Here is a 22,914-nt window from a genome sequence, read left to right as displayed (position 1 = left end):
GGGATGTAGATAGTGTCTGTGGTTTGGAGGAACACAGCGACAGGAGTGTAAGGAGGTAAGAGAGAGATCATGATTTAATCTTGACATGCGGCCTCTTGACCTGCTTCTGCAGCACTGAATTAAGTCACACTCAGATTCAGGGATCGGAATCAGTTTGTCTGCTTTGATTTTTCGTTCTTAAAAGGGTGTTCACTACAATGTGGCGCTTTAATGTAAGGTTTTAAAAAATGTTGTTGTAGAAAACCTTTAAAAAAATGACTCTGGCCATCATATAGAGAAACAACAAGGTTAATACTTGTGTGCTAACAATCCTCGTTTTAAATTGCACATTTCTGAATTTGCTTTTTTCACATTAGGTAACAAAATTATTTATTCCATATTTGTGATTCTTCAGTTAAGGGTAATTTAAAAAATAAATAAAAAGGATCCATTTTGTAATCTATGTTGAAACATTTATCACATGTCTGGGAATAAAGATCTGATCATGGCCTTCATCATCCATTAAGTGTGTATTTGGTATTGTGTGTGCTGGTAATGACATTTTCTTAAGATTTTAGAGAAAAAGTTGGATAAACATGCCAAAGTAAGAAGTTGAATTTACAACAACAACAAAAAAGAAGTTGATTATTTCCTTTAAAAAAATATTCTCAAATACTTAATGCCTGTTATGTCCCTGAATTATTTACATTGGTTTCATTTTGATTGGATTGCAGTGATCTAATGAACAGAGAAGCTTGTCAAGCGGCAGTCAACGGAGGCGGAGCCAATGGCACAACCTGGCTATAATGACAATGGTGAGTTTTGGCAGAACATTGTCATGTTAACTTCAGTGGCATTTCAGACCGTCTGAGTAGTTCATATCTTGCCATAACATATGTTTTGAAAATATACTCAATTAGTTCAATGAATTTGTAGTTCTACAATGCACAAAGCTATATTGCACAAGACAAAACACAGTTACAGGACTTCAGTGAATAATGAATTTATGAAATGTAATATCAACTTTATTTTATTATATCAATAACCTCAAAAGGGTTCATTCATTACAGTTACGCATCTTTCCCATCCAGCTTTTAGTTCACTATTTTCCTTTCTCAGATGTAGGTCTGGCTCAGATCTTGGCAGAAGTGGTAGAGGAAGTGAGATTGTCCATAGACAGAGATGTTAATGGTGCTGATCTTCTGTATAGTCTGCTCAGTGCCCCCTGGCTGTACTCTCTGCTCAGGGTGAGACATAGTCTACACATTCAACTGTATTTCCAGTTCTGGCATTATGCCAAACTGATCATACGAATCTGATATGCAGTATTTAAAGATTGCATTTGTCTTGTGCATAAAGGATTTGTTTCTTTTCTCAGGTATATGAGTGTCTGGTGGAGCACTGTCGAGATGCCCCGACCCCATACATGCCTTATTCCTCAAGACTATCTCAGGAGGTTGGTGTCATGAGCTGATCAGCTGTTTCAGATATAATACGGACATTACTAGTAATAGTTCTCCCAGATATGAATATTCTTTCATCTTAACTCACCCTTATGTACAAACCTGTGCATAATTTGTTTATCTTCTGTGGAACACATAAGGAGTTTGTGAAGCTGTACTCCATCTATGGTGTGGTGCATTGCGCATCTGGCTGTGTGCAAACAATGACGTTTTCACATGTATTGTGAATGTGCTAGTTCTGATGGAAGGCAAGTTTTTCAGTGGATAATGACTTAAATTCAGTCTGTTCATTACCAAAATTATCAAACATCTTAAGAAAACTATATAGGAATATAGCACATGAATTGTATGGACCACTTTTATGTCATTTGTAGAGCATAACAGCACCAGTTCCCATTTTCTTGGAGCTTGGACATCTCCTTATATGTTCCACTGAAGAAAGAAAATCTTACAGGTTTGAAGCTAGGCCTATATGAGGGTGAGTAAATTATGACAGAATTGATGATTATGTGAGAGACCAATTCCAATCAACTTCTCATCAATTGTCTTCTTCTGTCTCCCAGATTATGGTCAGTGTGCGAGGACTGGCCGCCCCCTCTGCTGAGGCACAAGAATTATACATTTTGCTGAGAAGCCCTCATATGCAGGTTAGACTCTAAAGACTCCTTTCTCAGTAATGCTGTTTTGATGTAAAACATGAATTTGAGAATTCGGGTCGTGTGAATGTTAAGATATTAAATGCATTATTATTGGTGTAGATAATCTTGGTAGGCCTTTTTTTTTTTTACCTTTTATTATGCATTTCTCCCCAGGCTCTGCTCTCTTCCCATGATTCTGTGGCTCAAAAGGACTATGGTCCAGTGCTGCCCCCCATTCCTGATGACCTGCCTGAAGATGAGGAGGCCGTGAGAATTGTTTGCCTTGTGAAGAACAATCAGCCTCTGGTGAGAATCAGATCATTTTCAGCATTGCAATTTCATATATGTCATCAAACAGCTTTACTTTAATCCTGCTTACAGCTCCCTCATTGCACCTATAGTGCATATCACACTATATCATCTATAGTGGTGTAATGAAGATGGCTTTATTTAGAATAAATGGATATGGCAATTATTTTTGTGTCTCATCTATAGTAAGTGCTGTATTGTTACATAATAATGGGGTTTTGAAAGCTGCAGGACTTGAATGTGTGAGTCTCATATTGGTACATACATACAAATCCTATTGTACTTCAGTCAGGGTAAACACCACTTTTCATGACCTGAATTCAAACAAGACCATTAGGGGCCTGGGTAGCTCAGCGAGTATTGACACTGAATACGCTGAGTAACTCCAGCCAGGTCTCCTAAGGAACCAAATTGCCCCAGTTGCTAGGGAGGGTAGACACATGGGGTAGCCTCCTCGTGGTCACGATTAGTGGTTCTCGCTCTCAGTTGGGCATGTGGAAAGTTGTACATGGATCGCGGAGAGTAGCATTAGCCTCCACATGTGGAGTCTCTGGGGTGTCACGCATGATGAGCCACGTGATGAAATGCATGGATTGACGGTCTCAGAAGTGGAGGCAACTGAGACATGTCCTCCACCACCCAGATTGAAGTGAGTAACCAGGCCACTATGAGGACCTAGTAAGTTGTGGGAATTGGGCTTTCCAAATTGGGAGAAAAGAGGATATAAAAATAACAAGGCTGTTAGGGTTAGAAGCACAGTGTATGTAATGGGTTAAACTATTATGTAAGTTGGAACTGATCGATGAAACAACATGGTAAAAAGTGGGTTGCGAAAATTGTACCTTAAGGCAGTAAAACCTACGGAATGGACCCTAAGGTCCATCCATTGTGTTCATTAGTATTGTCACTTTGATGTGATTTACTATGCCACATATTTGTCCATTGACAGTTCAAAAAAAGTTTCCATCTACATGCATGACAAAACTGAAAACAAATTGCATTGCTTGACTCTTATTTTGCTTTCCGTTTAGCATTTTCTGTGTCATTGTTTGTTGATTAACACGTCCATTCCATTCTCTAACTTATACTGTAAGTGCGTTGGAGGGGGGAAGCCCAGTCGCTGGAACAGCCTTAGGAGACTCGCAGTGGAGAAATTGGCTTTAGCCAGGCATTCAGGCTCAGAAGTACCGAGCCTCCTGGGGGCTGCAGGAGGTCTGTGTTCATCCACAGGTCAGCTGTCCTCCATGCACCTAGGACAGCCATGCTCACTGCCCAGGTATCAGTCCACTGGGAGCTGCAAACACTGCTGCCAAACTTCCCTGCTCTCAAGGGGAGGGTTGAACCAGTCAGCTCCAGCGGTTTATGGCCCAGTGATTATGGGTAAGGGTACACATGTCTTGGAGACATCTACTGTTTGTCTGACGAGATCATGGGAACAATTTCCAGTGGGGTGACACAATAGCTTAATAATGTCTTACGGTACGATACCAGCTAAAGTATCACAATATTGTGTAGTATCACGATTCCACTCATGTTGTTGGAAGAACGTGTTGAAAGATGCAGCTATTCTTTTGTTGTATTAAAGGGATAGTTCACCCAAAAATGTATATTCTGTTATTATTTACTCATCCTCATGCCATCCCAGATGTGTATGACTTTATTCTTCTGCAGACACAAATGAAGATTTTTAGAAGAATATATCAGGTCTGTATGTCCACACAATGCAAGTGAATAGTGGCCAGAACTTTGAATCTCCAAAAATCATATAAAGCCAGCAGAAAAGTAATCTATAAGACTCCAGTGGTTAAATCCATGTCTTCTGAAGCGATATGATAGGTGTGGGTGGAAAACAGACAAATAATTAATATTTATAATTTAATAATAATTTTTACAATAAATTGGCTTCCCAGTATGCAAAAAAACAAAATAAGATTTTGGAAGATCTAGAAGTGTAAGTGGAGATTTAAATTAAAAAAGGACTTAAATATTGATCTGTTTCTCACCCACACTTATATTGCTTCATGGATTTAACCACTGGAGTCGTATGGATTACTTTTATGCTTAATGTGCTTTTGGAGCTTAAAAATTTTGGTATATTCACTTGCATTGAATGGAAATACAGAGCTAAAATATTCTTCTAAAAATCACTTTTGTGTTCTGAAGAAGAAAGTCATACACATCTGGGATGGCAAAATGAGAATTTAAATTTTTGTGTGAACTAACCTTTAATTGTTTACAGTTTCATACTGTTATTATTATTGTATGAGACATCACAATATTATTCTACAAAAATAATTTATAGTAACGTAATAATGTAGAAGTATTAGGCCATTGTGTCTTTCTCTTATATCAGCGTTTTCCACTATATGCACATCTCCAGAACCCTGCGTTCGGTTCCATTTTGTTTTGACCCATCTGCCATTCTGTTTGAACAGCTGCTATTGCTGTACTTGGCTCAGATACCTGCTGTTACCGCGGTTATATGGTTCTGCTGTTTAAAAAACACTGGGGTACCACTGTTATTTTGAAGCTTGAGTACCGCGATAGTAACATGGCACCTGTATACCATGCAAAACTACTTTCGAGTCATGCAACTATGCTACAGATTTCAGTCATACTGTCTTTAATTTTGACACCAAATAACCTGTCCTGTTTTTCTCCTTCATAACTTGAAGACAGCTGCACCAATGGCATAGACACTGTGATTGAAGACCAACAACGTAGATGGAATCAAAGTAGAACCCCAGCTTGCACCTCCAGACTCCATTCATCTCTTGCATACCCCTGCGCTTGCTGCCCACGTGAGTGTGGCTTCCGTTCCCAGACAGCCCCCTCCAGTCCTCTGCTTCAAAGGCACCACTCAATAGATGCAACCCACTCTCCTTATCCAGCTTTAGTGCTCACCAAGCAACACAGTCTGGATGAACTGAAGTTCACCGTCCATACTGTGGCCAGCAGTATGGAGCAGAGCACCAATGATGTCAGAGATCTCGGGCAGAAGATGGTAGCAGTAACCGAGAGAATAACGGATAGCGTTGGAGAAAACGCCCAGGCGTTGTGTCTGTTGGTGGAAGTGGTGGACAAACTGCAGGGTCTTATTGTAGCCAGCAAGTCTCCAGAAGTGACTCGTGCTGGCAGACCCCAAAATATATCAAAATCATCCAGTGTGCCCAACTCGCCAAAAGTGCCAGCCAAGAAATATGTCAGCAGTGTTTCTGCCACCCATCCCCGTGTTACATTCACCTTATCGTCTTCATCCTCAACATCATCATCGTTTTCCTCTTCTTCTCTCAGCTCCTACATGGATGCTGCTCATGTATCACCAAAAACTTCATGCAAGCCAACATTGAGTCTGACACGAAACAGGACAACAACACCAGAAAGTAAAAATGGACCTACTTCCCTCTCAAATGGCTTGACAGTTTCTAGACCAAATGATGACTATGGTACAGTCCTTTGCCTCTCTAGCAAGAAGAAAAAGTCAAAGTTGAGGAAATAAGTGTGACTGTGTTTCCCCTTCTCTCTCCTTATGTTACTTTTTGCTGACTTTGCTGGTTTTGTTTTTACCAAACATGGGAAAGACGTTTTTCACTTCCACGGCACTACACGACAAACAGGCAATTTCTTTATCTTTCTCATTGTATCCTCGCTTGTTCATTCATCAGTCATTGGTGGTAATAACTGTTGATCTTACCCTCATTGCCAAACAATTAATTCCTTGCCTTCAATGGTTTACCAATTCATTCTATCATTCTTTCTTCATCAGAAGCATATTCATCAATACTGTACAATCTGATCTGTCTTTCCACAGACTTTTTAAACATTAAGTTCCTCTTTGACCTCTGCTGCATTTTTAGTTAGGTTAGGGATTTTTCAGCTTGTGACAACTCTCATTACCTCTCATTTCATTACCGCAGTTTCCTTACTCCAATATTTCATCATAATGTGGATGTCCTTACAGTACCTCATGTGCAGAAGGAAGATGAGGTCAAGCCAATGATAATAATCTTGATGTTGATCATTTTGGTCTGCTTTCTCTCTTTTAGGGGGCAACTATTAAAAAGGATGAGAAAACAGGCAATATCTTGATTGCAAGGGTGATACATGGAGGACTGGCAGATCGCAGTGGTGAGTGTACTGTCAGAAGTCATAGTAGTAGTGTGTATTATTACTGTAGTAGTCGTTGTTCAATTCATGCAGACTGATTAGTTCAGTCATGTTAGTGTGCTTAATTAAAGGTGAAGTGTGTAATTTCTATGCCACTAACTGATTGTTTGAGCGGCCCAACTGGGCACAACATAAAAGTATTGGCTCAACTAATGGATTGTTGTTTTTATTGCAATTATGTTTGGCACCTTTAGTGGTGCAAAAACACTTCACGTTTTACACATCTTGTGATAATTTTTATGTTTTATAGAAGTATTATAGACTAACAATACTAGTCTCCAAGGCTGTTGGATGTATTCCCAGGGCCAGAGAAAAAAACATATATGGGTGGAGCCCCTGTTCCATGGACCCCTGAGTAGGCCATTCAATAGGAGACCTTAGTGGGATCCCCTTGTTAAAGGGCTCGGGACCCCACTCACCTTGCCCAGTCACTCAGATCAGTTGTATGTGTGTGTATGTTCCAGGACTCCTTCATCCTGGCGATAAGCTGGTGGAAGTGAATGGACACACAGTGCAGGGACTGCAGCCTGAGCACGTCATTCAGATTCTGGTGAACTCTAGATTAAAACAGCCTCTCAACTCTCAGCCCATTCCAAAATTTGAGACTTTCAAACTATTACTTATTTTTGTAATTCTAAAGGGTCCAACATGCAGTGTCCAACATTTATTGTCACAGGTGCGATCTCAGGGAAATATTCTTTTCAAAGTGATCCCTAATTCACCACAACCAGTCAACAGCCAAGCAACTGTAAGTGCACTTTAAATATCTGCATTCAATTTCGGTTAAACTGCATTAATGTCGAACCAGCAATTTTTCCAAAATATGAGTTTGAATAGACACTGGGGTCCAAAAGTCTCTAAGATTCAAAACCTTGTTAAACCTGTTTTAGGATTTTTAATACTGTAAATGTGACTAAGTTTTTTGTACAAAACATCAGATTTCCTTGCTTCCAGTGAAGTAGACATGGTGCTCTTTGTTTCATTCTCAAATCATGCTGGGATACATGGATCATCAGTTCTTGCACAAACTTGTGGAAACTTGGCTGGCATTAAAGCAAAATGGGAACATACCGAAAACTAAGAAATTTTAAACTCATTTTTAAGTTTTCCAATGAAATTGTTCACTTTTCAAGTTGTTATGATCATCTTGTTTATTATTAAAAAAATATATTAAATGAGAAAATTGCTAAATGAAAGCATTTCCTCAAGTGGTCTCAGGCTTTTGATTTCCACTGTGTGTAACACAAATATTAAGAGTTCCAGTCCATAACTAGCCTTCGAGCAGGCATTTCCCATTTTGAAATGAGTGAACAAAGACTTCTCTTGTGCATTAAAGGTAAGGTTGACTAACATCATGAAATTATTTTCTCTCTGTGTTTCATTAGTTATATATGAGAGCCATGGTGGATTACAGTCCCCATCAGGACCCTGCAATCCCCTGTCCAGATGCAGGCATGGCCTTCGGTAAAGGAGACCTGCTGGAGATTGTAGACCAAAGGGACACCCACTGGTGGCAGGCCAGAAAACTCCATAGTGCCTCATCCTGTTGTGGCCTCATCCCCTCCACTAACCACTTCAAATAGTCAGTTTTCATTTCTATCCCAAATTGAGTTCTTTGTAAATTACACCCTTCATCTATTTCTCATCAAGATCTAAATTATCTTTTTCATTCTGCAGCAAGCAAAGGGAGTTGTGGTGGTCACAACCTTATCATGCTCACACCTGCATCAGACCCTGTAAGTTAATAACAAACACACAAAGTAATGTATGAACTTTAGTCCACTCTTTAAGATGTTGATTGGCACCATAAGTATGAGTCCTCTCACCCTCCTGATCTAATTACTTTGAAGAAGCTTTAAAAGAATGAGCTGTTCTTGGCACAGACTAGGCACAAAAAGGTGGTTTGACTAGTCCTATCCATCTTATGCTCAACCAGTAAGGTGTACTGAAGGTTTTAATGCAGTAATTGCAATCTAATCAAATAAATACCCAGTAGCATTAATACTGTTTATACTACCTTTGTTTCATACTTGTAGTCTAATACTTTGTTTTCTTTGCTTTATTTGTGCATATTTATAGTGAGTGCAGCTGATGTTGGTATGTATCTCAGGCATGAAAGAGTTCATCTTGTTCTGTTTTTTGCTGTGTTAGTCGATATGTAAAGATAAAGAATTAGGCCCATGTGTGCTATATGTATACTTGCAAAAACTGTCAAAATGTGGCACATATTAGTTTTGCTTTCTTAAATACATATCTTCAATACTGAGCAACTAAAACACAAATTGCAACCCATTTTACTTCTGTAATGTGATGTCTGTCCGAGTGAAACATGATATTCCACATAACTGGAGCAAGTTATTACTATTTTTATTTTATTACTGTTTGTTTTATTGAAGGTTTTAATAACCACACACTGGTTATGAAATACATGCACAAATTAATTGTACACCTTAAATATAATGGCTAACTACTTGCATATTACATATGTTGAGTGTATCTCTCTTTGTTCTGAAGGAGAAGAAGAGGGAGCTGATGAGGACAAATGCATTGAAGCAGGTGATTATCTACACATTGATTCATTTTATTTAACTCCCCATGATATAGGGATGCAATTTTATGGGTTGTATGAAACATTTTGCACAGTGTTTAATTAATTAATATGTTTCCACAGATGAAGAAGAGTTTGAGTCTGGTAGGTAAGTCTTTTTTTGAGGAAAGATCATTTCAGTGAATGACAGAACAATTTATTTGTGATTTGATGATTTAAAGATTTGCTGTTAAAACATTAAAGGAGTGGATCATTTCAAGGCACAGACAATTATTCGAGTAGTAAAGGTACCTAAATATATCCATAGAACTGTCGGTGTTTCCATCGATTGTTAGGTTTTAGCTGCCAGCAAGGGTTTCATGTATATTTAATCACCTCTGGCACAGTAGATGATAATACTTTTAAATAATAAATTTAGGTTATAATGACAACATCATTTTTAAAAAAGTTTTTTTTGTGCTTATCATCTGTTATTATATATAGTCCTCGTCTTTTGTCTTAACATGAAACAACTGTTTGTTTTGTACAGTTTCAAAGGAGGTTGAGAACGGTGAACACATGCATGGCTTATACATAGGTATAGATTCTGAACGATTCACTTGATCAATTTTGTCTCACATTAATGAAGATCTCAAAAGTGAATTGATTGTTTCAATCAGCGGGGTTCCGGCACAGTCTGCGCGTGTGGAGGAGGAAATCCTACAGTAAACGAAAGCAGTCGTGCCATTCCTGCAGTGTCAGCAGCAGCTGCCGGAGCACCTCAGCCAACCTTTATGAAGAGGTGGTGAACTACCAGCGCCACATAGATGATCCCCCACGCCTCATAGTGCTCTTTGGTATGGTCCTCCATGTGTAGGGTTATATACCTCCTTGAAGGTCAATTCACAGTAATGAGATGTACTGTAATCATTTTTTATATATTGTGTTGAACTTAATTTGATTTAGCAAGTTGAATGTGTCTGACACATTTATACTCTGTTGGTTGTTCCATGTTTGCCACAGGTCCATCAGGAGTTGGAGTAAATGAACTACGGAGGAGGCTTATCAAAATCAACCCTAATACATTCCAGGGACCATTATCTCGTATGTGGTCTATTTAAGTTCTTTAATCTCTCACTTAAACTTCCTGTAATTTATTTTATTAACATGTACTTTACTACCTGACAGATATAATTGAAATAGGTGTCCTGAGATATCTCACCTGTCTCAGTGATAGCCCTACATGTTTTTAACTGCTTTGTAAAAGATTCAGGCGAGTGGCCCATGCCTCCAATCAAAGGACTTGCCAATCAGAAACTCTCTGTTTGTGAATCATTTTGCACATTCAGGTTTGCTGACATGTCTTTGGGGTTTTGGAGAAAGGGTGTGTGGTTAAAGTTAGTGCTTAAAGCACCTTAAATTTTCCATTTTGTAATTCACTGGTTGATTCACCTAATGTTTCTGTTGTTACAACGTTTATCTTTCTATCTCCAGACACAACACGGCCACTGAAAAATGATGAGATGAATGGACGTCAATATCACTTTGTTACCAAGGAAGTGTTTGAACACATGGTGGTTAATCACAAGTAATCTTATGTCTTATATTTTAAATTGTTTTAAAAGATTTTATTCTTCATCACTATATATAGTCATGTGTTATTCTGCTTTCTCTAGAATGTTTTAATCTGTGTTTTAAAAATGTCCAGATTTCTAGAGTATGGAGTGCATAAAGGTTACATGTACGGCACCAGCTTAAACTCGGTCAAAGATGTTTTGGACTGTGGCAAAATTTGTGTTATTGACATTGAACCTCATGTAAGTTTCTTTGTGTTTATTAAAATCAAGCTTTTTAATCCTAATCTTTAGTAAGGTTGCAAACAGTGATGTACATATATGTGTATTTCCATATCCCAGAGCATTCAATCAGTGAGAACCAAGAAGCTGAAGCCCTACATCATATTTGTGAAGCCTCCATCCCCTGAATACATGAAGCAAACAAGAAACGACTCAAATTTTGTTGCCAACAGCTACATTAAGCGATCATTCAAAGTAAGATATTGGCTGTGTTTGGAATAGTACACAACTTACTACTGTTACTATTTATACAATACTTCATGCATACTGTGTTAAGTATGCAAAATTTCTATATGCATAGAGCTACTATAGTATATTCAAAATATTGCAAATCAAAATAAATGATGAACCATATTGAGGCAAAATAGATATTTCAAAATTTGCAACGTTGTTTTCTGTCCATGACCATAAATGAAATGACCCATTAAACTTAAAAGGGTTCACTCAAAGTCCTTAAAGTGCTTGAATTTAGCTTTTAGAAATTGAAGTACTGGAAAACCTAGGAAATCACCTTGTTTTGTTGAAAAGTGCTTGAAATTAAAACAGGACGTTTCTTCCATGTAATGTGTGTCCATCAAAGATGAGATCCTGCACTACACTTTCATTTATGTGTATTTGAATATCCTTTCTGTTCTTTACAGTCAGTTGTTGATTAAAAAGTAAATTAAACATATTAATCACACATTGCTTGGATGCAGTAAAAAAAAAAAATATGTGTGCTTCTCTCTGATTCTGTGCTCAGCCGAAACTAATCTGTGATGCTCTTTGAACTGGCGGCATTCTTAAAGAGACAATACGTTTCAGTCCTTGTTACAGAAATGAATTTAAACTCAATGTAAATACTTGTAAATTGTACACATTATTCAAAACAGTGACTGGTCTTTGATAATATATACGCAGTTTCCTCATATCTTACATTAAACCAAATCTTGAGATAACCATATCGTCCCACACCTACAGGGTTCTGTATCTCAATGCAATGAACTTGACGTTACCTTCTGTTTCCAGTGTGACGGAAGCGATATCAGCTATAATTTTTAACGTTTTTTTCTTGATTTATTACATGATCGAATTGTGAAGAATTAAGACATTTTATATAAAATTGGGTTAAAAATACAAAATAACCACATTTATTTCATAGATGATAAATTATTAAATGAACACGCAACACGATTAATTTGTGTGACAATGTATTATAATGTTTGAAACATTTATCATTGTAAAATGCGTTCTGTTTCACATACTATTTTTTTAAATAGTAGGCATAATATAGTATATACTTTACAGTATATAGTTTGTTGTAAGCTGGTATTCCATTCTGAAAATATCCATTCATAATCTATGCTGTTAGAGTTGTACATTCCTTGCAATACAATCGTTGGATAATAGATTGTTGAGCAACTAAAAGAAGGAAAGTATTTTCGTGAATTTTAATTATAAATTTTTCCTAATATTTTCCCACTGATTTTCTCAGGAGAAGGACTTTGAAGAGATTGAGGAAGCAAGCAGGACTATGGAGGCCAAGTTCCGGCAGTTCTTTGACTGTGTGATAGTGAACGATGATCTACAGGATTCATGCATGTATCTATTCACAGCCATACAACATGCTCAAGAGGAACCACAGTGGATTCCGGCTAGCTGGCTTGCTCCTGATGAACACTGACATGCACACAGTGCTTGGTATAAGAACAAAGGCTCATAGAAGTGGAAGGGAATTGTTTGAATTGTTAGAATGAATATAAAGGGTTGACTTAATCTACCTAACATTGCTGTAAAAAAAAAAACAAAGAGACCGAACTCTGCAGGAAGTTTAGAACAAATTGAGGCATTTTGAAAGAGAATTAGTTATCAGAAACTCCCCCAAATGTGTACCTTGAGTGACATACAGTTTATGGCATTTCATTGTCAACATTTGGTAAATGTATAAATATATTTAGGCCATGAGAGTTTACACTAGTTGTCTTTTGGTAGGTTTTAGATCAATTGGTTTATTTCTTATAATTTGCATTGCCTGCATCCTACATGTTTACATTGACTTTGAAGTAGTTTTTAGAAACATAATTTAATAAAAGGCATTTGTTATATGAATAAATGTCATTTATATCTAATCAATAATAGTCACATTTACATTCAGTGATATTTCTGTCTCCACAATTTATATTTAGATTAATCTGATTGAACATTCCCTGTTAAACTGACATATTTTGTTGACTAATTGCATGTGTTGTTGAATTTTTAGATTATCTGCAGATTTTGGTTTATTATAAGAAGCCTTGCTATTTATTTATTTATTAATGTTCTTAACCAGTGGAAAGAGGGGAAAGTAATGTGTTTTTCTTGCAAAAGGACTGCAGAATATACCAAAGACATTTTAAATACATATTTAAACATTTAATACACTTTTCTAAGTCAGATCTTTCTGTCACTGATGTTAAATGCTCAGGGTATGTCAACTAGATTACTGTTAGTCACATTCAGTCTCATCTAAATAATAGATTATTACATTTCTGGAAGCATACTCTCATATTGTGATTATTATATACACTTGGCATGCCACCTGTACTAGGCCTATATGTAGTGGAAATGTATCACTAAAAAATAAAGCAAAATATATTTTTAAACCGAGCACTAGGTATCCTTATTTGTTTTACTTGGTGTTTTCTATTGGAATTAATTTAGCATGCCGAATAAATATTATGTAACCGCTGTGATTAATGGAGTGTGTGTGTGTTTCTCTCAGGGTGTCCTCACTCACCGATCTATGCCACACTAATTCCCTACTTGGCAGATGCACATCTGTGAGGATTAGGCCAAGGATTAGACAGGATGATGACAAAGCCAAGACTTCTTCCCTCCTCTCACACTATTAGCTCCTGCACCGTGACTCCAACCTGACAATAATGAGAGGAAAACAAACGGTAAGTCATCACACTCAGGATTATATTCGAATAAGAACCCAAAGAGCACTAAATAATATATGTGTGTGCTGTACTAGGCCTTATACTTAATCTAATGTCACATTTTTATTTATTTATTTTTGCTTTGATTAAAGCAAGCTGTATAAGATTTATTTGTAAATGTATATTATTTCAAATGCAGACTTGAAAAATAAGACCTGAATACAAAAGTTTTTGTGTATGTGGTACATGGCCTATGTTTTGACATTCCTCTTGTGTGACCATGTGACCTGATTATATTCTGCTATAATCAGATTGTAGTTGGATTGTGATCACAAATCACCTGTTTACCTGATGTAGCCTGGATGTTTTATTTTAAAATTGGATCAGAGAAGTGGTGACTTGCCACTGAGATTTTTCTTTTAAATATAGGGGAGACTGGAGCCATTGTTATGTGCTTCATAACTATTTTACTGTTCACTTGCATTGGATGAAGCTAAAAACCAGGGATACTTTCCTAAAAATGTTAAATCTTGTTCTGATGAAGAAAGAAGGTCATATACATCTTGGATGGCCTGAGGGTGAGTAAATTATCAGCAAATTTTCATTTTTCTGTGAACTTTTCCTTTAAATGTGACTGAAATGTTTATTAAAAAGTTATTTAATAGCAGGTATCCACAACTTACCCTGCTGTTGGTTTCCCTGGGTAATAATGTTGGAAACAATTTTTTGCCTTTAAGGTATGTGCCTATATAGAAATTAACTTTCTAAAATTCACTTAATTCATGAAATATTCACTGGAGTAAAAAACGAACTTGTCGTGCTCTCCCTTATATTATTAGGTGTTGATCTTAACCCATTTATTCTCTATCTGTTCAGTGTGGAATTCCTCTCATTGCATTGTCAGACACTCAATGAATTATTAAGGTCATATAAGGTCAATAAACAGAAGTATGATGCCACTTTAATGTTAATAGAGAGGGAGAAAGAGAGAGATTTATAGAGATAGATATAATGTAGGCCTACTCAAGGGTGTCTTATACATTTTTAGAGTGACATTCACACAGTGCCCTAACATGTCCAGTCAAACATTATTTTGAATATTTCATTAACAGATCCAGTAAATATTTACATTAATTTTGGCTTACATTAATATTATGAACATCTTTGTCATAAGCAAACAGACTTTGAGACCAAACCAATTATATTTACCTTCCCTGTCAAAGACTTGCTAATTACTTAAAAAGCTTAAGTCGGGCAGAAAGAGGCAGTTCAGTGACCTTTACCCTTGTTCGAATAATCCTCTCTCAGGAAAATAACTATATCCACTATGGGTTTAATTTAAAGCAACATACATACACTCTACACTCAACACTTTAGTCACACAATAACACCAGACTGCATACTCAATTAACTTAAAAAGATGAACTGAAAGAATTAAATGTTATCTGAATTTTATGAATTCTTTTTTCTGATTCCAACAGTGCTGATTTTGGGTGAATGAATTCAAGACATCAGAGGTCAGATTCTGTGCTTAAATCTGCTGAACACACAAACGGAAGGTTTAGCAAGTAGTAAATCTTGAAGCCCTTACTTGTGTATAGATTCTGTACTGCTTGAGCCCTGTAGATACTGTACCTAATCTAATGACTATATACACTAGATGGGACTGGTGTAACTGTGCACAAAACAGCTTGACCTATTTCTCCATAATACTGTAGCCAAAATGCCAAGTGTCAAACACAAGAAAAAGAAAGTCAAGAAGGAGATCAATGAAGCGGAGGAAACAGAAGGTAATGAAAGACTCTCATAAATTCCCTTTCTAGTGCAGGTCTTTGAACTATTCTCATTAATTACTTGGTACTCCTCTGTCATTGTAACTAAATCATTATTTCTGAATGACCATAAAAAGAAACTGTCCTTGTTGAAATTATTGATTTGTCTACTTAAAACAGAAACCTATTTGGGACATGTTAGGATGTAAGGTAACTGAGAAAATCAGGCTAACACGCAAGATGAGCAAATGAATGAATGAGATTACAGTAATAGATAGATAGATAGATAGATAGATAGATAGATAGATAGATAGATGTAATGTACTAATTATCTTAATTGAAAGTCAGTAACTTATTTGATTACAAGAGTTTAATGTGTTGCTCTACTTTTTGACTAACAAAGTAATTAGATTACAGTAATTTATTACTTCAGCAAAAACTATTTTCCCCACTTGGGCCAGTTGATCAGAGTTTTAAATTAAAACTCTGATTCACATGATAAATTTAATTTTTCTTTAAAAACACAAACCCATTTTCTTAAACATTATGTAGATTATTTGTTAAGAAAATAATGTAACTTCATGACAGCTTTAATTCCATTTTAACACACTTTACAGAATGGTGAATAGTGCAAATGGTATACAGTGCACAAAGGTATACTTGGCAAAACATAACTGATTTGTTTATCATTTTCATGCTAACTCATAATTTTCATGTTAACCATGTATAGATAAGGTTACCTTGGAGACATCTTTTTTGTTGGGCCCTTTCATACCATTCCATGTATCCACTGCTGAGCAATTGTAGTTCATTGGTGTAAGAGTAACCTCTGCTGGTAGAGATATATATATATATATATATATATATATATATATATATATATATATATATATATATATATATATATATATATATTTCAGCTCATAATTCAAAACAAAAATGTTATTATTCAAGTCTTACTGTTTCTTTTCTTGTAAAAACATGTGTGATCTTCTCCTCCAAATTTCTTTCTTTTCTTTTAAAATTCGATACTACTCATAAAATACCAGCTGGGCCAGAGCCAGCTGTAGAAATGGAGGGTCTTGAGAGTCACAGACAGTCTGATAGCAGAGAGCCACTGACCCCTGAACCTCAGGAGAATCCACCACTGAAAAAGAAGAAGAAAAAGAAGGCTCCTGCTTTAGGTCATCAATTTATCATAATGCAATTCACTTTTGCTTTGTGCAATTGGTGTTAATTTTCTGTTTTCAGACTAATGGTAATTTTGCTAATAACTGTTTTAAAAGATCATGTCAGTGAACAACAACAAGACCTTGCTAATGGAGATGTTCAAGAGACCCATATAGATGGTGAGGAAGTTACCAAAAAAACAAAGAGGAAACGGTAAGAGGCATAACATTTTAATAGAATATAATGCGAATAAAACTGGACAGGTGCATTATGGAGTTTGATTACGGTATCTAATGCCATCATTGATATTCATACTTAAAGGGATAGCTAACCCAAAAATAAATTCTCTCATCATGTACTTGCCCTCATACCATTCCAGATGTGTATGACTTTCTTTCTTCTGCAGAACACAAAGATTTGTTTTAAATATCTCAGCTCTGTTTGTCCCCAAACCCTTCATTTGTGTTCTGTAGAAGAAAAAAGTAATACACATCTGGGATTGCATGGGGCTGAATAAAATGGTTATTTTTGGGTGAACTATTCCTTTAACACAGGATACTATTTGTGTTTATTGGATGTAATATTTTCTTATATCTTCGAGTGGCTAAGAGTCAAAGTTTACTTGGTGAGCCGTAGTTTCATAGCAGTTGTGATTACTTTTTTTTTGTAGGAAAAGTAATGGCCTCCTCTATTTTATGAAGGAAGGCCAAGATGTTGGAGAACCACTCCCATAATGAGCTAGGTGTGGAAGATGACATCATCACTGATGTGCACGCACCGATTTCCCAATGTTCTCTATTCTCTGCGCCTCTGTATCACAGCCATCCAATCAGAAAAGCGTTTGTAGAAAAGAACCGTAAGTTTCATCTCAAGAAAGAATGGAAACATATACTTTAAGAGAGATATCATTAATTAAGGGATTATGTGTGAGCTTAGCTATTCATGCTTTTTGGAAAGTTCACGTTCCAAGTCCTAGTGTGACACGCTAAACCAAAGACCGTTTAGCCCAAGACAAATCACTGGCATTAAAATTAATCTGAGAAACTGGAACACCCAAAGTGGCAGATGTAGAAAAGGTAGTCCTGCCTTACAGGTAAAAGAGCCGATCATCTTTTAGATACAGACATCGCCTGTCAGTCAACACGAGAATGGGCATGCACATTAGCTGAACCAGCATGAAAAATACATTTTCAGTGTGATCTGAGCTAAAGATCACAATTCATGTTGCCAGTGTTAACCGCTGATTTGAAATATGTTCTTTGATTGCAATCTTGACCAACTGTTTTGGAGATTTTGGTCTTTCCCCATTCAAGTAGATAGAAGTTGCACTTGTATGCTGCTTGTTTACATAGAAAAATAACTGCCGGAAGTGCTTTAAAGACTCTATGTATACAGTGTGTGTGTGTGTGTGTGTGTGTGTGTGTGTGTGTGTGTGTGTGTGTGTGTGTGTGTGTGTACAAAACTGCAAAAGTCTTAGGTTGTTAAGGTGTTTCACAAAAGCATTTGTCTTAAGATGGTTATTTATATCTTCATCTTTAGTGTCAATAGGAAATATAAATGTTAGACTCACAAACATTACTTTTACAAATAGAAAAGATTAGAACAGAAGAACAGGGAGCTCTGCAGCAGATGACATGGGCCCCCCACAGACCCCCTACTGAACATTGTGCCAGTCTGTGATTACATAAATGGACAGAAGCAATTGAGACCTAATTAGATAGAAAAACTGTGGTGAATTCTCCAAGAAGCTTGGAACATCCTAACTGCCAACAACCAAGAAAAATCACCTGTGGTCAGGTGTTCCTAGGAGAATTGGTGCTGTTTTATTAGCAAAAGTGGTCACACCGAATATTGGTTTAGCTTTTATATGTTTACTGGACGTTGTGTGACATTAATGAATAATTAAAACTATTTATGTCATAATTTTTTAAGATATCCTCACTATGCAACATTTTTCACAAGTGCCTAAAACTTTTGCACTGTTCTGTTCATATACAGTACATTTTCCTTTTTCCATGGACAAGTTATGTGCCAACTACCCATTTATGGATTCAGATTATTGTGTGATAGTGAAATACCTTTATATTAGTTCTACTTATCTATTTTGTAATTCTTTGATAATACTGCACAGTGACGATTCAATATTATAAATGTTGCCAATACAATACAATACAATAGGAAAAAAGAACAATGAGAGTTTTAGACCACTGTTAAGATGACCTCATAAAATAATATCTCTAATGCAGGCCGGTTCCAGGCCAAAGATCATTTGGACTTATCCCATGACCAGCTGGAGGAGTACATGGAGGCCAGACCCATGTTGAATACACGAGATGTTGCCATGATGGTCCACAGTGGCTTCAGGTGAATTTAGTGTGGGAGATCACCTTGTCACAAACAGCCTAACATATATCTTCTCAACTACAATTCAATCAAATATGATAAAAAAGAAACCTTTCCGTTTCAAAACAGTCCTTAGTTTCTATGAATAATGAACATAATGAAATTGTGCCAATTAAATTCAATGGTTGCTTCAAATCAATCAATAACATTTTATCCTGAAATAGTGTTTTTCCTTTGTGTGGTTCCTGTAGGATCATTGGACTCTTCTCGCATGGATTTCTGGCAGGATATGCTGTGTGGAATATCATTGTTGTGTATGTGTTGGCTGGAGAGCAGCTGACCACACTACCCAAACTTCTCCAGCAGTTTAATAGACTGGCTTACCCAGCACAGTCTCTGCTCTACCTCCTGCTGGCTATCAGCACTGTGTCTGCCTTTGACAGGTGTGTGGAAATGGGTTGTAAAACCCCCAAAATGTTTATTCTCTCATGATTTACTCACCCTCATGGCATCCCAGATGTTTATGACTTTCTTTCATCTGCTGAACACAAATTAAGATTTTTAGAAGTATATTTCAGCTCTGTAGGTTAATACAATGCAAGTGAATGGGTGGCAACATTTTGAAGCTCCAAAATCCACATAAAGGGAACATTAAAGTAATCCATATGACACCAGTGTTTAAATCCATGTGTTCAGACATGATATGATGGGTGTAGTTGAGAAACAGATAAATATTTAAGTCCTTTTTTTAATAATAAATTCTCCCCAGCAGGGTCGATGTGCATGAAGAATGTGAATCACCAAAAACAAAAGGAGAAAGTAAAAGTGAAGGGAAAAGGACTTAAATTTTGATCTGTTTCTCACCTACACTTAACATATTGCTTCAGAAGATATGGATTTAACCACCAGGGTCATCTGGATTACTTAATGTTGCCCTTGAGAATTTTCATTTTTGGGTGAACTAACCCTTTAAGTATGAATATCAATGATTGCAATAGATACTACACAAAATAGCTGTAGTTAATCCTTTTGCTGACATGTAAACATTAACAGTACTATTGCTAATGCACATACTGTAGAACGATGGGACAACAGGTGTTTCATGTCAAAGCTGTTACTACATCATATATATTTCTATGGCTTGAACGCTGTATTGACTATTCAGCATTCAGGCTCAGAACTATATCTAAACCTATTATGCATTATATGCCATGGCATTTTACAGAATGCATGTATAGAGTCAGTTGTCTGTACCATCTTTTACATCAGGGTGAATCTGGCTAAAGCCTCCATGGCTCTACGAGGAGTTCTCAGTCTTGATCCAGTGGCTCTCGCTTCCTTCTGTAAGTAAAAATAAAAATCAATACAGCACAGCACTTGAGACAGCACAAGAGATATTAATGACTCAGTGTTTTTGAACATTTTGAGCAGTTCCTCAACTTTCTGTATTTTTGTTCTAGTGTACTTTGCTGCCCTTATTCTGTCTCTAAGTCAGCAGATGACCAGTGATCGTATACATCTCTACCCCACAGACAATGAGACACTTTGGTGAGTTTGCCAAACTATAGGCGTTATATAATACACTGTCATCTCCATAAAACATTACTGCCAGAATCATCACATCAATCTGTAAACTGAGTGATAGTCAGATCTGTATCATAATTGCTATATGAAGTTACCATACTTTGATAAATCACATGCAGCAAATCTATTCTGGTTAAATGCTGGATGTTTTTTAGGCCACCTGGTTCAGAACATCAGATTCTACAGCCCTGGATCGTAGTAAACCTGGTTGTAGCTCTGCTGGTTGGATTGGCCTGGGTGTTTGTTGCTACACGGCCAGACATGGACTACACTGAAGGTAAGCGCTCATAAAGTGTGTGTGTGTGTGTGCGCGTGCGTGTGTGTGTGTGTGTGTGTGTGCGTGCATGTGTGAGAGAGAGATACTCCAAGTAAGTGGATATTATACATTTCCATACTAATAAATGCTCATATTATTTTATCTTTACTGTCAGAGTTTTTAATGGCAATGGAAGTAGAGGAGTTTCCACGTCATGATGAGAAAATTGAGATCGCTGCCTGAGACTGATCGATGCTTTTCATTTATCAATGATAAAAAAAATATATATATATTTCAGATATTGACATGGACTGTATTAATAAGACATTAAACAGTTTTGTGTTAAACTATTTGAAGTAAATATTTTGCATTGTACTATATTTTTGAGCTTGCTATAGCTGTATTGATACTTATTGTGTTAACGGATAAGTAAAAATGTTTGTAAAGTTTCATGTTGCTCTTTGATCATGGTCTTTTACATTTTATTTACTGTGAATCTAAACTGTCTTGCAAAATTTGCCATTTTTATAATAGGAGTCATGAACCTGTCTTGAGACTATTATGTTTTTCTGGGTAGCTGACAAATAACATTTGTCAAACAACTATTTTTAACATCAAGATTTTAGGTTAGGATATACAGCATAAGGCACAGTGTATATTTTTAGAAGTTTAACTGGTCACTTTTTTAGTCAGCTTTTAACTTTAAACAGTAGTTCTGTAGTGTGACAAATTAATACTGACAAACATTTTTTAGAGCACAAACATTCCATGTATTCTCAAAATGCATCTGAGGTAATAAAAATATATGGATAATAAATATAGAAATATTTTAAAGATATTCAAGTTTTAGATGGAGGCTATAGCATGTCAATGCTTGAAATGTACAAAAGAGTCATTATTTTAGAGCACAGGTAACATACACATAAACACAACACAAATCTGCCATATTAGTCCAGGTGAAATTCTGTGATTAACTGTGCCGTTGAAATAACACAGGGGGCGCAATTTCCAAATAAAAGTTAATGTGATGATCTCACAATGTAATTACTTAATTACCTAAGACTCTTCTCAGTTTTGCTTTCTTGCAGAAATGTGCATCACGCCATTAATACAAATTAATTTGATAAGAAGACTAATTAATTCTGAGAGGGGTAAATTATGATTAAATCAAGGGATTATATTATATGATATCATATTATAATATATTATATACACACACAATGTAGCGTAGAAAATTATGTCTTCTATAAAATAACGGCTCGTTTGCAATGCAATTCATTTATATGTGTAGAGCATTGAACTCTACATCACCACTCCGCTTCTTTGAATGAGAAATTACGACTCCTACTATGGCGAAGTCTAAACTCATTAATATTAATCATTTGACGTATCTGGATGCTTCAGCAAAGCTACCGAAATATGCCAAGCGTGTTTAGAAAAAGTTATATATGGTTTTACTAATATCCTCTCAAATAAAAGGAAAGAATAATATATTATAAATGTAATTTATTTTCTTTGCTAAATTTAATATAAATGTAAGTACAGAAAACCCAACCTTTTGTTTTTGGTTGTTGAAAAATAAATTCAAATATATTTCAAAACTGTTTTTCATTCAAATAATAAGAAAGCAATTAAAACTGTTTTTGCAATTAAAAATGTTTCTTTATGTGATCCTTTAATATTTTTACATAATGTTTATCCTACCCCCTGGCTGTATGTTTGTCTCTCTCACTCTCTCTCTCTTTTATATATATATATATATATATATATATATATATATATATATATATATATATATATATATATATATATATATATATATATTGTGCAGTTTTGTATGTTTGAAGTTTAATTAATAATAAAAAAGAAAGAAATAGGACAAGCGTCGTCAGTCGATCCAATTAATGTCTATTAGCCAATCCTTCGTCATAGTATTATTCGTTAACGCGC

At 36.1% G+C, this 22,914-nt stretch overlaps 2 protein-coding genes across 9 annotated transcripts; both read left to right on the top strand.

The window, feature by feature from the left end:
* Positions 1-766: 766 nt before the first annotated feature.
* Positions 767-13,502, top strand: LOC127658627 (MAGUK p55 subfamily member 4-like). The gene is made up of 20 exons (XM_052148004.1): positions 767-794; positions 1,099-1,226; positions 1,358-1,435; positions 2,006-2,089; positions 2,255-2,386; positions 6,436-6,517; positions 7,021-7,106; positions 7,233-7,304; positions 7,942-8,138; positions 8,234-8,292; positions 8,636-8,653; positions 9,071-9,112; positions 9,228-9,248; positions 9,634-9,681; positions 9,764-9,940; positions 10,107-10,187; positions 10,578-10,671; positions 10,792-10,900; positions 11,000-11,134; positions 12,414-13,502. The coding sequence occupies exons 1-20, from the start codon at positions 767-769 to the stop codon at positions 12,600-12,602; spliced, it is 1,860 nt and encodes a 619-aa protein (XP_052003964.1). The 3' UTR covers positions 12,603-13,502.
* A 217-nt stretch (positions 13,503-13,719) lies between these two features.
* LOC127658619 (transmembrane protein 237A-like) lies at positions 13,720-22,552 on the top strand. Of its 8 annotated transcripts, XM_052147997.1 has the most exons (14): positions 13,720-13,857; positions 14,269-14,417; positions 14,508-14,576; positions 15,321-15,356; positions 15,558-15,629; positions 16,661-16,795; positions 16,898-16,994; positions 17,483-17,637; positions 19,028-19,145; positions 19,376-19,567; positions 20,394-20,467; positions 20,585-20,672; positions 20,864-20,985; positions 21,140-22,552. In XM_052147997.1, the coding sequence occupies exons 5-14, from the start codon at positions 15,563-15,565 to the stop codon at positions 21,205-21,207; spliced, it is 1,116 nt and encodes a 371-aa protein (XP_052003957.1). In that variant the 5' UTR covers positions 13,720-13,857; positions 14,269-14,417; positions 14,508-14,576; positions 15,321-15,356; positions 15,558-15,562; the 3' UTR covers positions 21,208-22,552. The 8 variants fall into 8 exon arrangements, with proteins under 8 accessions (XP_052003957.1, XP_052003958.1, XP_052003952.1 ...); XM_052147998.1 differs by lacking the exon at positions 14,508-14,576; XM_052147992.1 differs by having other exon boundaries at positions 15,321-15,629.
* Positions 22,553-22,914: the final 362 nt, after the last annotated feature.

Source organism: Xyrauchen texanus, chromosome 18 (assembly GCF_025860055.1).
Source record: "Xyrauchen texanus isolate HMW12.3.18 chromosome 18, RBS_HiC_50CHRs, whole genome shotgun sequence".
Taxonomy (NCBI): Eukaryota; Metazoa; Chordata; class Actinopteri; order Cypriniformes; family Catostomidae; genus Xyrauchen; species Xyrauchen texanus.
The sequence above is the reverse complement of the archived record's forward strand: the minus strand, read 5'-3'. Positions and strand labels throughout refer to the sequence as shown.

Excerpts from the sequence above, each read along its gene's own strand:
- LOC127658627 (XM_052148004.1), top strand. The coding sequence starts at position 767 with ATGGCACAACCTGGCTATAATGACAATG. Across the intron at positions 7,305-7,941 it reads CAGTCAACAGCCAAGCAACT|TTATATATGAGAGCCATGGT; the intron begins GTAAGTGCACTT and ends GTGTTTCATTAG. Across the intron at positions 8,139-8,233 it reads TCCACTAACCACTTCAAATA|CAAGCAAAGGGAGTTGTGGT; the intron begins GTCAGTTTTCAT and ends TTCATTCTGCAG.
- LOC127658619 (XM_052147998.1), top strand. The coding sequence starts at position 15,563 with ATGCCAAGTGTCAAACACAAGAAAAAGAAAGTCAAGAAGGAGATCAAT. Across the intron at positions 16,796-16,897 it reads AAAGAAGGCTCCTGCTTTAG|ATCATGTCAGTGAACAACAA; the intron begins GTCATCAATTTA and ends CTGTTTTAAAAG. Across the intron at positions 16,995-17,482 it reads AAAAAAACAAAGAGGAAACG|GAAGGCCAAGATGTTGGAGA; the intron begins GTAAGAGGCATA and ends TATTTTATGAAG.